This window comes from Phocoena sinus, chromosome 16 (genome assembly GCF_008692025.1).
Source record: "Phocoena sinus isolate mPhoSin1 chromosome 16, mPhoSin1.pri, whole genome shotgun sequence".
NCBI classification, from domain to species: domain Eukaryota; kingdom Metazoa; phylum Chordata; class Mammalia; order Artiodactyla; family Phocoenidae; genus Phocoena; species Phocoena sinus.
Window position 1 is genome coordinate 36002898 of NC_045778.1, and position 16467 is coordinate 36019364.

The 16467-nt window shown below is 56.9% G+C and overlaps 1 protein-coding gene across 2 annotated transcripts in view; it reads right to left on the minus strand.

Moving 5' to 3' along the window:
• The window catches only part of GRID1 (glutamate ionotropic receptor delta type subunit 1), a 671539-nt gene extending 655712 nt beyond the window's left edge, over nt 1–15827 (minus strand). Inside the window, exons 1-2 of one of the 2 annotated variants that reach the window (XM_032609306.1) lie at nt 15350–15827; nt 12978–13133 (exon numbers count right to left, since the gene is read on the minus strand). In XM_032609306.1, the coding sequence (XP_032465197.1) occupies nt 12978–13133; nt 15350–15428 (235 nt within the window). In that variant the 5' untranslated portion in view covers nt 15429–15827. The remainder of the gene's footprint in view (nt 1–12977; nt 13134–15349) is intronic. The other variant, XM_032609307.1, reaches the window with a different exon arrangement.
• Between the last annotated feature and the right edge of the window lie 640 nt (nt 15828–16467).

Sequence of the window (16467 nt, forward strand, 5' to 3'; positions counted from 1 at the left end):
CCAGGCCATGAGAGGCAGAAACTCTCCACATACCCCACAGTGCCGTGGCTCAGCCACCTTGTCACAGTCCCAGCGGGGTCCTCAAGGCACAGCCCTGGCAGGCCACCTGACAGGCTCCCCCAGGGAGGGGCTCAGTCCGTCTGCAGGGGTACGTCTGGGAGCACGCCAGGACACACAGGCATGTACTCCCGTGTGTGTTTGCAGACCCACATGTGTACATGCCATCAGTACAGTCAGACAGCCACTCAACAAACACTTGCTCCAGCCCTGCATGTGCTGGGAACCCTGAGATGCAGAGCTCACAGGCCTCACAGGCAACCACTGAGACACAAGGGGAGACATGCAGGATGGCATGGCAGCCAAGAGAAGACCTCGCCCCAGCTAAGGGAGCAGAGCAGTCAGAGAAGGCCTCCTAAAGAGCATTCCAGAGGCAAGGTTGGAGCAGAGCACACATGTAGTCCCATCTAGCTGCACCCCGCCATCTAGAAGCTCCCCTGGAGCACTCGCCAGTACTGATCAGTGGGGGCTGATACCCATCACAGACCCGCCATCTTCCCTTTCATGAAGTCCATTTTCTTGGCAGGAGCTAAGGAGCCTGACACCGTCGGTCCTCTGAGCCACGCTCAGGCTTCTCCTGATGAGGTTTCCATCATTAACAACCTTTAAAGCCCCTTCAGCCCCAGCTCACTGGAAGGGTTCTAACTCCTGCTTCCTCCGAGGCCAACGTGTCAGGAGTGGCGGCTACATCCTCGTAAATGGGCGCTGCTCACCAGCTCCCGCAGGGGTGCTGGGGGGAGGGTTGGCAGTGCCCTCCCCTCCAAGCTCAAGCTGCCAGGCTCACTGGTCCCACACCTGCAGCTGCTCCACCCTCTCCCAGCCCTTTTCCCTGCCCAGGTTTGGAAGAGGCAGTGGCTAGGACAACATCATCCCCACTTCATACATGTGGAGACTGAGGCCACATGTCGGGGTGCGGCTCCCGAGCCCACCAGAGGATTCCCAGGTGAGAGACGAGGATGGAAACCCAGGTCCTGGCTCATGCCCAACACCCAGACAGCAGTCAGCCCACACAGCCCCCAAGGGCCAGCACCTGGAGCCCAGGGGGAATGTCTACTGCCCCTGGGCAGCCTCCCTTCCCTCACCACCCACTCCCATCCGCACAGACACATCTCAGAGCGGATGGACAGGCCAATGGCCCTGAGCCCCTGCCAGAGCAGCTCAGGCGGGGAAACGCCTTCCAGAAATGGGTCCTCCAAAACTACTTCCTGCCCCAGCCCATGAGCGTGAGAAACCCCTCCACTGTGCCTGTACCCTTTGTGCTGGGCCTTGGAATCCCCCATGGAAGTGGCCACTGCCAGGGAGAGGCTGTGGTATTTGCTCCTAGCGTTTCTTGCCACGAGAAAGGTCCTCACATTTAGAAGCGGACCAGGAGGGAACAGCTGGCATAAGTGGGCCTCAGGTGGCAGAACAGGGCTGCTATAAATGCATCAAGCCTCCAGGCCCCACGTGACATGGGACTCCGAGTGGCTCTGAGCATGAAGGCAGGACCACAAGCTTGAGGGGGCCTCAAAGAGCAGAGGTCTCATGTGTCCATCCGTTCTGTCATCCATCCAGAGGCTTTTACTGAGCACCCATGACCAGCTGCACACCAGGCTTGGCTCTGGGAACTCAGCTATGGATGACACAGACACTTCCCTGCCCTCACAGACCTGACGCTCCTCGCAAATGAATTAATAACACAATTGCAGGTGAGGAAGCATGCAAAGAAGGAAGAGAAGGCTTTGATACAGAGTAAGAGGGGCCCTACTTGGAACCAAGGGGAGCCTCTCTGAGGAGGTGAGATCTGAGGAATAGCTGAGGCTGAGAAGGAGCCTATCATGTAAAGAGCCTTCCTGCTGGAGGGAACAGCATGTGCAAAGGCCCTGGGATGGGAGTGTGCTTCAACTGTTGGAGACACAGGAAGCAAGTCAATGTGGCTGAAGCAAAGAGGTCAAGAGGAGTGGCAGCAGTGAAGCAAGTGAGCTCAGCCCTTGTTGTACTTGAGGGCTTGCAGGCTCTAGCAAGGAGTCTGGATTTTATTCTTAGTACTGCAGGGAGCCACTGAAGGGTTGCAGCAGAAGAGGGAGGTGACTGGATTGATTTTTCTGATAGCTCTGGCTGCTACACGGACAGAGGCCTGGGAGGGAGGAGGGCAGAGGCAGGTAACAGTGAGTAAGTGACCACAGGGACCCAGGCTGAGACTGGGGAGATGGTGGCAGAGGTGGAGAGAACTGGACAAATACTGAGATAAAGGGAGGGTCATGTGCATAGTGGGAGGGCAGGCAAGGAACAAGGGGAATGCTGGCTCAGCTACCAATCCGTCGCATTTCTGAAGCAATCCCTGCTTCGCTCTGCTCTCCATATAATCCCCGTGCTCCCTGGGGTGGTCCAGAGATGATGCTCATACAGCCCTGGGCACAGGTGTCAGTAGACACTGGGTATTGACAGACACCTCCGCTTTTTAACAGGCCATCACCAGGAGCCTACAGCAGACCACAGCTGCCAAGCTCACTGCACTCCTTCCCTCGGTGAGGTTCCTGGGCTGGCTCCCAGTGGCAGCTGGAACTGCGGCTCTTTCTACCAAACGTGCCCAGGCAGCATGGACATCTGCAACAGCCTCCTCATATGCACACATGTATGTGCACATACACTCACACCCATGCACACACCTGCACAGCCATATACTGGCACACACGGACATTCACACACACACACACACACACACACACACACACACACACAGGCAGGGGTGCTCAGCCCAGATTCCAGGGCATGCCAGAGGACCCGACCCCCGCTGCTGGACAGTCCCCCCTCCTCGGCACTGCCCAACACACCACCCTCCCCTGGAGGCACGGCCACCCCCTGCCTGTCCCTTGAGGAACACTGGCCACAGGCGCCCTGTGCAGCCCAGCTCTGCGCTGTGGGTCGTGCAGGGTCATGCCTCAGCCCTCAGAAGCCTTTATCCAGGATGTAGGCAAAGCCCCGAGCCAGCCCTGAGCTGAGGCTCCAGCCTGGGGCCCCATGACAGGCAGAGATGCTCCCCCAGAGCTCTAGGCTTGGGCTGGCAGCCTACAGGACTTGGGGGCAGGTCACTGGGTCGTTTGGGCTACCAGAGCCCGGGAGGGAGGGAGGGAGGGAGAGGCAAGTGAGGGCAGGTGCCCTGGGAAGCCACCCAGGACTGAAAAGGAGCAGCATCTGATGTCTGCGGCTATGACAGGGCAGGCAGCAAGGGCCCAAGGGCCAAGCCATGTCAGGGCCTCCTGAGCGCTCGGCCCCGACCTCCTGAGACGGACACCACAGAGGCGAGCAGCAGGGGCCTCGCCCAGTGCCCAGTTCAGGTCTCAGAGCTTTGAGCCCCGAGCCCAGACCAGGGCCCAGTGTGTGGTCCCTCCCTCCCTCCCAGGTCTCTGGGTGCTCAGACAGAAGGATGGAAGAAAGCCCCCAGTCCCGGTTCAGGAACAGAGCCAGGGCAAGACCCAAAGCCTCTGCCTTTGTACCAGGCAGGAGGGGCTGCGTGGGACTGGGAGAGCACGGAGGTAGCCTGCCAGGCCAGGCCCAGGCCGAGTCTGCAGGGCCTCAGGCCACATCAGGGCGGGCACATGGCCAGGCTGAGCCAAGAGCTCCAGCCAAGGGGTGGGGGTGGGGATGGTGTCCAGCCAGCAGGGACCGTGTCTCTGCCCTGAACTGGGGTTTGGTAGCACCCAGGCAGGGCCCAGAGACCAAGGGGTGTCACGTACCCTTGGCAGGTGAACAGGCGAACAGAGCAAATGGTGGCCAGGACACAGAGAACCAATGCCTACTTAGTGTACTGCGTGTCACCACCCACACCCTCGGCGTGCCTCTGCTGGGCGCCCCAGTGGGCTGCTGCATGCCAACAGCCTCCTTCCTGCCAGGTGTAAGTCACCTCTCTAGATCCACCACCACAACCCCAAGGTAGCCCACTTCACAGGTATTAAAATTGAGGCTTGGAGAAGACGAGTGACCTCTCAAGACCACACAGCTAATCAGTCACAGAGTTGGGATTTGAACCCATACCTGCCTGACCCCTTTCCACCAAAAAGAGCAAGTTATGGGTACTATGGCCAGCTGCTCAGGGGCTGGGCCAGGCTGGCTGGATTCAGGCCACTCTGTGCCCTCAGAACAGCAAGGCTGCAGCGAGATTGCAATTCCGTGCAGCGACGGTTTATAGGTTCCTGGAGCCCCAGCCCACAGGGGTGGCTCCAGGCAGCCTCCACGTAAACCATGTCATCGATAGCAACCTGCCTACCTGCTCTCCTGGGACACCAGTAAGGCCAGGATCAACTCCAAGCCACCCTAAATAGGGCAGGGGTTGGGAAAGCCTGCCCAGCCCAGGTCAGAAAGTGGAAGGAGGCCAAGAGCCCCTTGGGACCACTCAGGCTGGTACTATAACAACCATCCCAACCTCTGTGCTTGGCCCTTGGCTGGGCATTGTAGCACAATTCCTCAACTGACCATCCCAGTGTCCTCTGTGTCATCATTCCCATCTTCCAGTCCAGGAAACTGAGGTAACCTGCCCAGAGTCGGACAGCAGAGCAGGGACGGGAACGCCAGTCTGTGCGTGAGATCAATAAGACTCCTTCTGCCCCCAATTCAGCTTGTAGGCACCATGTCTAATCTCACGCAGAGGCATGGGAGGGCCAGGCTGAGCTCTGGCTGGGAACAGGCACAGGGCAGGCAGAGACGGAGCTACGGTGTCTAGCTGCCTCCGGTGGGTCTGGCGAAGAGCTAATGTAAGGGAAGTAAACTAGGCACACAGGACTAGCCAGAGCCACATACAGATCTGGCTCGAGGAGGAGGTGCAGCCTGGAATAAGGACCGCCCTGGGCCCCAACTGACAGCCCCTGGCTTCACCCACTGGGAGCCTGCCCTGCCCAGATCGGGGCCAGAAACAGACAGAAGAGGGCCATCTAACCACCTCCCAGCTACCCTGCCTGTGCTTCAGGCCCGGAAGGGAGAACCCTGGGTCTTTCTCTCCCAACCTGTGGCCATCAACCAGGAAACTGGCTGTTTACAGGCTGGAAGGAAGGTCTTAGGAGAACCCAACTGATGGGATATTGGACACAGACCCAGCTGCCTTCCTGGGCCCCATGCCTGTCAGAGAGGCCAGACTCCAGAGAAGGGAGCTGTCACAGGCCAGCCCATGGCAGAGATGAGTCTCCACTCCAGCCCAATGCCTTAGCAAAAGAGAGAGAGCTGCTGCTGTGGGGGAAGGTAGGGGCGAGGAGGGCACTGGGAGGAGGCAGGGGGTGTCTGTAGAAGAAACAGGGCCATAGGGAGTCCTGCTGAGTCCACAGGAAACACAGACCTGCTTAAGTCCAGCTGTGGGGGCCACTGATGCTGGTGCCACGATAGCCAGTCTTCACCTCATTCCTTAGGAAGCACTGAGCCCAAGTCTTCTTGGGAGAGCTGGGCCCATCCAGGCCCTAGTTCACAGAGGACAAGGCTGGTAGACACAGACTGGCTCTCTTCTGAGAGCCTGGCGGGGCTGGAGACCCAGGCTTCCTGACGTCCCCCTACACCAAAGGGCTGCCTGGGCCTTTCTGGAGCAGGGGAACAAGTAAATGAGTGGGCAAAGGGGAACTGACGGGAGCCATGGATTTGGTCCAACCAGGATCCAATACCTAAAATTCTACTTGTTTTTGTTTCTTTTGTTTTTGTTGCTGTTTTAACGAGTCACCAAGGAAATGGAAGGGTTGTTTTGACATGACCTGAGTAGTAGATATTACTGTCTTCCCCAACTATTTCCAGTTCTCTCTCTCTTTCCAGGCACACAGTATGTCTGTGCTTCCTGGATCCCTTACAGCTGGCTGGAACCACATGACTAGTTCTGGTCAATAAATTATAAGTAGAAGTGACATGTGTCACATCCAGGTGGAGACCCCTGGAGCTCTCTTTCCCTCTGGCACAGCAACTAGCAATATTCAAGCTGAGTGACCGTGATGAGCCAAGCTCCAAGCCGACACGTAGCATAAGCAGGAGATAAGTTTGTGTTATGTTAAGCCACTAGACTCGGAGAGTGTTTGTTACGATGGCATAAATGAGTCTATCCTGACTGATACAAAGGGAACCACAGAACAAAACCAAAGGGTAGGAACAAACAGGCACTTCCCTGCGTGGCCAAGTCTAAAAAGATTCATATCCAGGTTATCAGACTGGGTTAGAAATGGTTTGGGAACAAGCAGTACAGACTCAATGTTCCAAGTTTTTAGGTGACAGAATTTTCTGGGTACTGAAAAGGCCAAGTAAAGACAGAAGATGGCTGATATAGGGGCCAAGGCAAGGGGATTTTTGACCTGGCAACTACATGAATTTGGAAAGAGTCTGTCTGCCCTTACAAGATGTGGCTTTCAGTGTTAAGGGATAGCCTTAGCTATCCTCCAAGAGAAACCTGGACAAATGGCCCCAACGTGCTACTCTAGACAGGAAGGTTGTTAAAGTTCCCATGTCACCAGGAATGGGAACAGCAGCAGCTTGGCGGCAGCATGAGGAAAAGTGTCTCACTAGACCCATGGCTTCCAACCCACACGCCTGGCATGAGAGGCCCATCTGTTCACTGCCAGTTAAGTCCAACCTCCCAATCTGGGGGCAAGGCTACAGCAACAGGGATACTAAAAGGGAGCCTCTGGAACCCAATAAATATGAGGATGTGGGGAGGGCAGGAGTACAGTCTATGAAGAGAGAGTGTGTGTGTTTGGACACACAAGAGTGACCCTAGAATGAAGGACAGCTCTGAAGCCTGGTAGTCCAGCTGAGGGAAGATGGCAGTTATACTTTTACATAGACACAGGCTTGTGAGAAATCCAGACAGGGGACTCGATGGTTCCCTGTCCCCAGCCCAACTTTAGTGAGCGGCCATCAGCACCTGTGGCCGTGGCCACAGCCATCTTCTGGCTTGAAACGTCACTGGCAGAAGACCCTGTGTGTCAGCTGAGAAAGACTGACCTTTGTAGGGACCCTCACCTTGTGCTCTAGGTGAGCGGGATGGAGGGCGGGGAGAGGAGGGGCGTCTGAAGGACCTGGCCTGGAAGAAATGGAGGTCATGGACCTGCACGGTGGCACAGACTTACAGTCTAGCTATTCACAAAGCAGATTCCTCTAGGAACCTCCTTAGGCAAAAGCAGCTTGCAGGCCCCAGGAAGGAAGTCAGTGTGTCATTGGAGAGCACAGGGAAGTCTGTAGAGGCCTGCAGACTTGCAGTGTGCCACCTCCAGAGCGAGTCTGAAAGACGGGGGAACAATGGCCATATGCCCCAAGTGACAAGAGGATGCCACCCAGTAAGCAAAAGTGCAGCCAACCGAGCGGAAGAAAGGGAAGGGTCACGATGTGCACTGCCTACAACAGGCACCTGCCAGGTGTGCCAACACGGTAGCAGAAAAATGGCCCACAAACACATGCGCATCCTAACCCCTGGAACAGTGAATATGCTAGGCTACGTGGCAAAAGAGAAGCAAGGCTGCAATGGAATTAAGGTTGCAAATGGAATTAATCAACTGATTTGAAGACAGGGAGATAGGCCTGGATTATCCCAGTGGGCCCAATGTAATCACAAGGGTCCTGGGAGGAGGGAGACAGAAGAGTCAGAGGAGTGGGCGTGAGGACAGAAGTGACTTGCTGTGAGAAGGACCCCACCCACCATCGCTGGCTTTAAAGATGCAGGAAGGGGGCCAGGAGCTAAGGAAGGCAGGCAGCCTCTGGAAGCTGAAAAGGGAAGAAAATGGATTCTCTCCTAGAGCCTCCAGAAGGAAATAGCACTGGCAACACTTTGATTTTAACCCAGGGAGACCCACGTCAGGCTTCTGACCTGCAGAACTGTAGGATAATACATTTCCATTTTGTTGTTGTTGCTGCTGTTTGTTTGTTGTTTGTTCTGACCGCACCACACAGGCTTGTGGGATCTTAGCTCCCCAACCAGGAATTGAACCCGGGCCCTCAGCAGTGAAAGCGCCAAGTCCTAACCACTGGACCGCCAGGGAATTCCCTACATTCCCATTTTTAACCAGCAAAGTTGTGGTAAAATTTGTTTCAACGCCAAGAGAAAAATGACGCAGCTGAGTGGATGGGAATGATGGTGTGGACCTGCAAGCATCTTTAATGACTCTAACATCACACCCAGGGAAATGCTGACAGTATGTCCCAGGCAGGAACCTATAACACCGTTATCAGGGAGAACAGTGGGTCTGCCAGCAGAGGCTGCAAAAATACAGCCTCAGTGGGACCCATAATTCTGAAGAGAAATCAAGGAAGACACCAGAGGCATCAAAGCTCAGGGAGGGAAACCGTCTAGCAGACATCATAGAGCGTAAGGGGCAGGGTGACCACCTAGGAGTGACCAGTATAATACGAGCAAAGCCATCAGATGGACACCACCAAGCTCACTGTGTTTTATTTTCCTCTTATTTCATTGTTTCATTGCTGTATTCTGTGAACACCGAGCTATACTTGGGTGATTTTTACCTTGTCTTCCTAAAACACTTCTGTGCTTATTGTAACTAAAAGGAATAATGCATCACATATATTCCTTTTTTCTTCCTCTTCCCTAAATTGTTATCTTTCCACTCTGTGACAGATATATCTACAGCATAACCAATAACTCAAGTCTTTTACTTACAGTAAAAGATAATACTGTGAACAGAAGAGACTCATGTTCAGGCAGTTCCTTTATGCGTTTATGCATTTATGTAATCCTCTCCTTGAGCAGGCACTCTAAAGCAATATGAAAATTTTTTATTTAACAAATTAGTATCTCATCTAGTATCTAGAAGACAAATTTTCACACTTATTGTTAATATGGACTTTACCAACTAAATCTAAGATACAGCCTTTTAGAGACTTAAATACCATTTCTGTGTTATCATTTGCTAAATCCTCACCAAATGCATATTTTATTAAAAAGTGATCCAATCTTTTACATAAACTGACCAACTGCCTCAAAAGGTAACATGTAAGAAGCTTGTATGGATACAAAATCAGCCTGAAGAAACTGCAGGTATAAATCTTAGGACCAACAAGCCAAAGTAGAGTTTCTTGTTTTCTTCATTAAATACTTAAGCATATCTCAACATAAATGTTTGCATTTTTAAAAATAAGTTGTAAAAAAAAAAAAAAAAATAAGTTGTTTTGGATATTGAAAATATATGCAGCCATTAAAAGTAATGTTTACAAATAGTTCATAGTGATTTCAAAAAAAGCCAATGATGTGTTAAATCAAAAAATATATATACACAACTGAACAGAATAGGAATTCTCAGTGCTTTTGAAATTCAGTGTGCGAAAAAAGACTAGAAGGAAAGAACAGTGGTAGAATTCCAAACGATTTTGTTCTGTTTCTTGATGCGTTCCTGTACCTTCCACATTTTATATAATGAGCGTGCACTGCCCTTTTCCTTTTTCACGTTTTTAAATTAATTCATGCTCATTGTAGCAAAGCATTTCTTTTATAATCAGGAGGGGAAAAGTTAAGCAAAAAGCTGAAAATGAAAAGGTCAGTTAGGGTCCGCTCTCAAGGAATTCACTAGCTTAACCAATGGTGCAGCTGAAAATAACAGCCTCAGGAGAAGCTGAGATGGATTCACAGTTGGTCAAGAAATGGAGAGGGAATTCATGTTTACTGAACACCTACTGCAGGCCCTCTGCAGACAATTCATACATGTCTCATCTCATTTAATCCTCACAATAATTCCAGGAGGCAGGTACTGTGATTGTTCCCTTTCAACAGATACGTGAACAGAAGCTCAGAACAGGGCCAGGCCTCTCCCAAAATCACACTGCACGTGAGGCAAGCCAGATTTGAACCCAGTTTCTTGGACTGCAAGAACTATGCTCTTATTCCTGCATGGTGCTACCTCTCAAGTCAAATGGGGCAGCATCACTTCAATCCCAATTCCACCTCGGGGGTGGGGGGGGTGTCATTGGGAGCTCGCCCAGTCCATGATGGAGACTGAACCCCAGTCTGCCTTTGCCCCAGCCAAGAAGTCCTTTCCTTTCCCATCCGAGCTGTATCTACCACCCATGTCCTGCTGCTGTGACTGTCCAAGCCCAGGAGAGAGATGAGATATCTATCAAGCAGGGCTGAGAGAGATGAGATATCTATCAGGCAGGGCTAAGCCACGGGATGGACAGCACCCCACAGAGCACAGAAGGAAGGACACCCAGCCAGCTGAGCGCCTGCTGCGCCAAGCCTCAGGCCAGGGAGGAAGAGCCTCTGTGCCCCCCGCTCTGTACTCCCTGAGGCTCTCGAGGAGTCCCATCCCCGGTAACATCCCAGGGCTTCAAAAGGTCATGGGATAACAATGTGAATTTCTGCCCACGCGGCTGATCAGTTGAAAGCATACCAACTTTAACCCGCACACGCCCTCTGGTCAGAGGGTAGCCCAACACCACCTGGTCAGTATTCCTCCACCTGGACAACTGTCAGCCATCAGCTTCTAATTCTCTAGTTCTGGATGTACGCACACACTCACTCACACGCTTCCAAGACTGTGTCAGCCTGCCACGCTTGGAGCCTGAGACATTCTTCCAGTTATAAAAGTAGAGAAACTGAGACCCAGAAAAGGCCCCTGGGTAGAGCCCTATGTCTCTAGAACAAAGTTGCATTAGGGCTTGAAGGCTGAACGGCCCAAAGCTCTGTTTTATTTGGCTTGTACTGTGTTGTTCAAATTGTTTGATTCGTCGAGAACAGTTAGAAATCAGGTTTTACGTTAAAGTCCAGATTTGGGGCTCCTCTTTAAAAAAAACAGCCCATTTATAACACTAGGATTTTCATTCCCAAATGGTAAAGTCAGCTGAAGCTATGGAACAGCTGCTCCTTTTGACAGAGATGACCTCTCCAGACCCCACATTCCAGGTTCTTCCAGGCCCAGCTGCCCAGTTCACCCATGTGTGTTACCTGCCTGAGACTGTAACCCTGGGCAAGAGCACTAGCTTCAGTCTCTGGGGACCTGCTGCTGGAGGGGGGCGGGGGGGGCCGATGGGCATCATTTGGAGCAAAATGAATGCGCATGGAATAGTCAACACAGTGGAGGGGAAGTCAATGGAAACAAGGTATGTCAACAGAGAAGGTGGAAGCACCAAACTGCCATGGCAAACACAGGCGGCATCCCTACCACACTGTGAGCTCCCTGGGGCAGGAAACAGGTGCTCCCCAGCTGCGTCCTCAGCTCCCAAGCACAAAGAATGAATGTCCACAGAGACGAGTGTATGGGGACAGTGTCAAGGGAGCGTGAGGCATTGTGAAAACTGTGGCATGTAACTGGAAAAGCCTATGTCACCACAGATCCCCACCCCAGCTAGGGTCATTTCTGCCTAAGGAGGTCCCACCCTCCCCTGGCTAGAGCCCACCCCAAGCACATGCAACAGTTGTGATGAGGGTACACTGAAAAAAAAGTCCAAGGGCAGGGCATGCGGGGGCCGGGACTGCAGGTAGGACATGATCAGACAGCAAAGAAGGACAGGGATTCCTTCCCTCGTACCTCAATGAATGTCAGACCTCTGCCAGGGCTGGGAGTGGCAGCTCCCCTGACAGACAACACCAGCCTCACCCCACTCACCACCACCCCCAAAACACATCCAGACCTCCAGGTTTTCACAGCTACCTCAAGACATCCTTGGACTTTCAGGGCCCAGAGCTGGGCCTTCTCCCTCCTCTGCAAGAATAGCAGACTCCCCAAAACTTCCTTCCAGCACCAAGTTCTCCCCAGCACCAGTTCTGACCTTCTGCACCCAGACCAGAGCCTTCACTGAGTCACCCTATCCTTGGAGATACAAGAAAACCAGCAGCCGACATATAACCTAGAGCCAGAGGAGGGCTCTGGGCCCAGGGGCGGGGCGAGGGTAACTTGCCTGGAGCCCTCAGCCAGCCCACCTCCTCCCTACACCGACCCACTGTCCTGTCAGTTCTTCCTGGGAGGAATCCCGGCCACCAGCTGTGTCCTCTGTCCTCAATGCTCCTGGGCGAGGGCCTCAGAGTCAAAGCCTTGGATATATGGAACTAGGAGAAACCATGGATATGGGGCAGAGGAGAGGAAAGGGGCCCTGGGCCAGGCAGATATCAGGGGCAGTGAAAGCCTTAGTCTCTGATGAGGAAGCAGGCATCGTGGGAGAGATACCTGAGGCCCAGAGCCCAGGCTCAAGCCAAGTGGGAGGTGAGCGAATGAGAGAGGAGGGAAGAGCAGAGGGGGCTTCTGCGCTTAGCCTCGCACTTGTTGCCTCTGCCTGCGGGCCGAGTTTGCGGACCACGGCGGCCCAGGCGCGGGCTAGGATTTCCCCGCAGCCTGGCCTGGCCCAACTCCGCTGCTTTTCTGGTCAAACAGCGCCCACCTTCGGCCCGGGCGGGGACGCCTCCGCCCACGGCGGGGACCGCGAGGGAGAACGAGCGGCTCCTCCAAACCCGGAGGAGGAGCGCCGCCGGCCAAGAAACGCCAGCCAGCCGAGGCACAGAGCGGCCTTGAGGCGAGAGATGCTGCGCATTCACGGGCTTGGGCGCCACACGCTCCTCGCTCCTCGGTTGATAGCGAAGAGGACACTGGCCCATCCAGGTCAGGGGAGGTGCACCAACACAGGTACCCTGCTCGAAGACACACCCACCCACACTCAAACAACACAGACAGCCCTAAGCCACACACGCCTGCGCGGCTCACAGACGCGCCCACCCAGCTGGAAAGGAGCCGCACAAGCCCGAGACACGCCCCGCAAGGAGCCCAGCTCCCCGCTCACAAGCTCTCCGCTCCAGCCCCGCAGCGCAAGGCACTCCCGCACCACCGCTTTGGTGGGCCGGGGAGGGAGCGCGCACCGTGCGCGGCACCGTGACTGCCCAGGCACACAGGGAACCCCGCGTGGCCCAGCCCTTCGCGACCCTGCAGGGCTCCAGCGCTGCTGGCAGGCCCCCGCCCTGTTAGCCCTGGGCATGGCGGCCAGCCACTCACCTTCCTGCACGGCCTGGAAAGGATTGTTGGCCTCGATGACCTTGATGGAGTAGGTGATCTTCTCGCTCTGCAGGATGTCATCGTTGAGGCTCAGGTCGGATACGGCCAGCTGGAACACCCTGTCGTCCTTGGCCGCGTTCTCCTCGAAGATGGCACCTGGAGGAGAGGAGGGGTCAAGGCTATAGGCCTAGAGGGGGCCTCTTCCCCACCCCACCCCTACCCCAGCCTTGGCCCTCTGGTCACGGTGCTGGCAGGACTGCAGGTTGCCAGGTGGCGGGACTTCTGGGCTGCGGTTTCAGCCTGACAGGATAGTTTAAGGCTCTCCTCAGTCCCCCAACACAGAAACACACCCCCCAAATATTCCAACACAGTCGACATGAGTTACACATGCACATGGCATATGCTGCCACCAGGTCACACAAGTGTTTCACAACCAAACCACCTCATGTATCAACCATGCCCCACATAATGGACTGAGCCAAGCTGTGGTGACCTCAGGCAGCACCTAAATGCCCTGACATGGCCCCATGAGTCCTATCCCAGGAGCCACAAAGTTCCCCTGCAGGCAAGTGTCCCCAGCCCCAATCCCAAAATGGAACAATGACTTCCTTCTGCCCTGCGCACCACCCTCTGCAAAGAGCTAAGCAAGCAGGTCCACAGTGGCTCTCCTATGCCAGGGGGCTTCTTTACGCAGGGGCCTTTGATAACAGATGACAGGCACACAGGCAGCTCAGTCCCAGCCTGGCTCCCTGGGCTCTGCCTCCTGCTTTCCATCCCTCCCCACTTTTTCTCCTGCCGAGTACGTTAGGGGTGGGTGGGTAGGAGGATGTCCCTAGACCCTCTGCCTTCTAACCCAGCAGGGCTGAGGAGCCCAGAAGGAGCCGCTCTTGAAAGGGCTTTCTAGAACCATGAACAGCTCCTCTGGGGCGGCCTCCGGCTGGCCCTGTGCACTCTTAGCACCTCCGTGGCCGACTCTCAGCACTTAAAGCCGAGATAGGTGGGACTCACCGACCCTGGCCCTGCAGCCTGGACAACTCCAGAGTCCTCCCCCTCACCAGGCCCTGAGGGTCACCACAGTCCCAGGGCTGGGTCCAGTGATTCCCTGAGTTGGGGGCTGGGCAGGAGGAGGGAGGTCCCGTTCCATGCTACACCCAGAGCCGCAATGCTGACCACGAGACCCAAGCGCCCCCCCCTCAACCTCCACCACCATTGGGAAGCAGGTTTGGCCCAGGCCCCTGACTCCTGCAGGGGGATTGCAGCGCACCAAGCCCAGACCTAGTCCCTGACCACCCATCACACCCCGGCCTCGCCTGTCCCATCATCCCTGCCTTCTCACACCTCCCAACCCCGCAGACTCTCTGGGCTCGCTGGTCTTTCCCAACTTCCGGAAAAGCGACTGCAGACGGGCTCCCCAAAAGCAACCGCTGTCAGTCCCCCAGCCCGTACCAACTTCCTGGGATTTCTCCCCTGCTGCTACCAACTCCCACACACTCCCCATCAGCGACAAGCCCCCTCCTCCTCTCTATATCGTCTTCTCTCCTCTGCCGGTTCTCTCCCTCCATCAGTCTCTTCCCGCTCAGCGCGCGCGCACACACTCCCCCCACACACGACACCACGGCCCAGGCTTCTTCCCTGATTCCCACCACCCAGACCATGTGCCGGCCCCCAAGACCTGGACCGTAGGAAACTCTGGGACTGTCCAGGATTGGGCTGCTGTCGCCACAGCCAGATACACACACACACACACACACACACATATACAGAGAGGTACACAGACACACACCAGAGAAAAACAGGCAGACACTGTGTCCACTCTAACAGGCTGACAGTCATGCACGCACCAACACAGGCTCTGATGGCCCCATACACCCCAACGCCCTCTCGCAGTGACACCAACACGGAGCCACAAGCGCACACAGAGACACACGCTGACAACACCCACATTCACGCACGGTTCCGGTCGGGCCTCTTGAATCCTGCCCTGCCAACTTGGCGAGACCCCGGGCCCTGCCCGCCTTCGGCGCCCGCTGCTCTGAGCTGCGCCTAAGGGCTGGCCCTACCCCGCCGACGGCCCCGCCAGGGGCGCGGGTCTGGACTTGCGCCTAGCCCCGGATTTCCCGCAGCCGCGGCCCTAAGTGTCGGCAGAGGCCGCGGGGCCCCGAGGCGGGGATTGGAGCCCCGGGGAGCAGCGGGAGCCCGCGGGAGCGCGGCGCGGCCCGTGCACATCTTCGCGGGGCGGCGCGGAGCGGCCCTTCGGGAGAGCACCGTCCGCCGAGCCCCTCGGCCCAGGGAACAGCCAAGTTTGGACGCCGCGCACCCCCCGCGCCGCTGGGGCCCCCGCCCAGCCTTGGCCCCGCGCCCGCCGCGCTCACCGATGTGGATGATGGAGTCGGCCCGCACGGACACGCACTGGCATATCCAGGGGAGAAGCCACAGCGTCAGCGCTTCCATGTCCCCCGGGCGCGCGGCTCATCCGCCCGGGCCCGGGGCGAGGCCGAGGGCAGCGCGGAGCGGGGAGGCGCCGGTCCGGGTGCAGTCCCGGGCCGCTCCCCGGGAGAGCGAAGCCCGCCCGTGCGTCTTTCCCCGCGCGCCCGCCCCTGCGCCCTGCGCCCGCCCCAGTCCAGCCCAGCCCAGCGCGGTCGGGCTCCCGCTCCGCTAGTGGCTGCGGCGGCGCTGGCGGCCCGAGCCCAGGCCGGCGCGGCGGGGGCTGCCCGCGGCGGCGGCGGCGGCAGCGGCGCTCCCCGCGGCTCTGGAGGCTTCGGAGCCGGCGGAGGCGGTGGCGGCAGCAGCCGGGTCGGCGCGGCGGCTCCGGGCTAGCTGTGTGTCTGAGCCCCGGCAAGGAGCCGAACTGCGGAGGACGCCCCCTCCCCTCCTCCTCCCCCTCGACTCCGCTCCCCTCCCCTCCCTGCCCGCCTCCTCCCCTCCGCCCTCCTCTCGACCACGTGACTGCGGAGCCTCTGCCTCGCAGCGCGGCGCTCTCCCGCTCGCGGCTCGGAGGGGGCGCCGGGTGCTCAGCGCTTCCAGCCCGAGGGACGCTCGGAGGCCCGCAGAGCGATGGGGACCGGCCGGGGCTGCGGCGGGCAGAGACTTGGCGGCCCTGGGCCTCGTGCCCCCCGTTCGCCAGGGACCAGAGGATGGAGAAGGGTCGGCCTGCGACTGCCCTCGAGGGTTCCCGGAGCCCCCTGGCCCCCGCCAACCTCAGCCGCCTTGCGTCTCGGGCCATGACCCCCGCCCTGGGCAGAGAGCCCCTCTAGGAGCCGGGCCAGGGGTAGCCGGGAGAGAGACCGGGCGGGGCACTGAGCCAGGCACCGAGACGCAAGGGGAGCCAAAAGGGACCCGCCGCGGCCAGACGTCGCGGAGCAGAGCCGCGGCCGCGGGCTCCAACCCTAGCTGGCCCCACCGACATTGGCGGCCGCCCATCCCCCACCCCGCGGCCTCGGGCTCAGCCGGGAGTCGGGCAGGCGGCTCGCACTCTGAAGCCCAATTCATG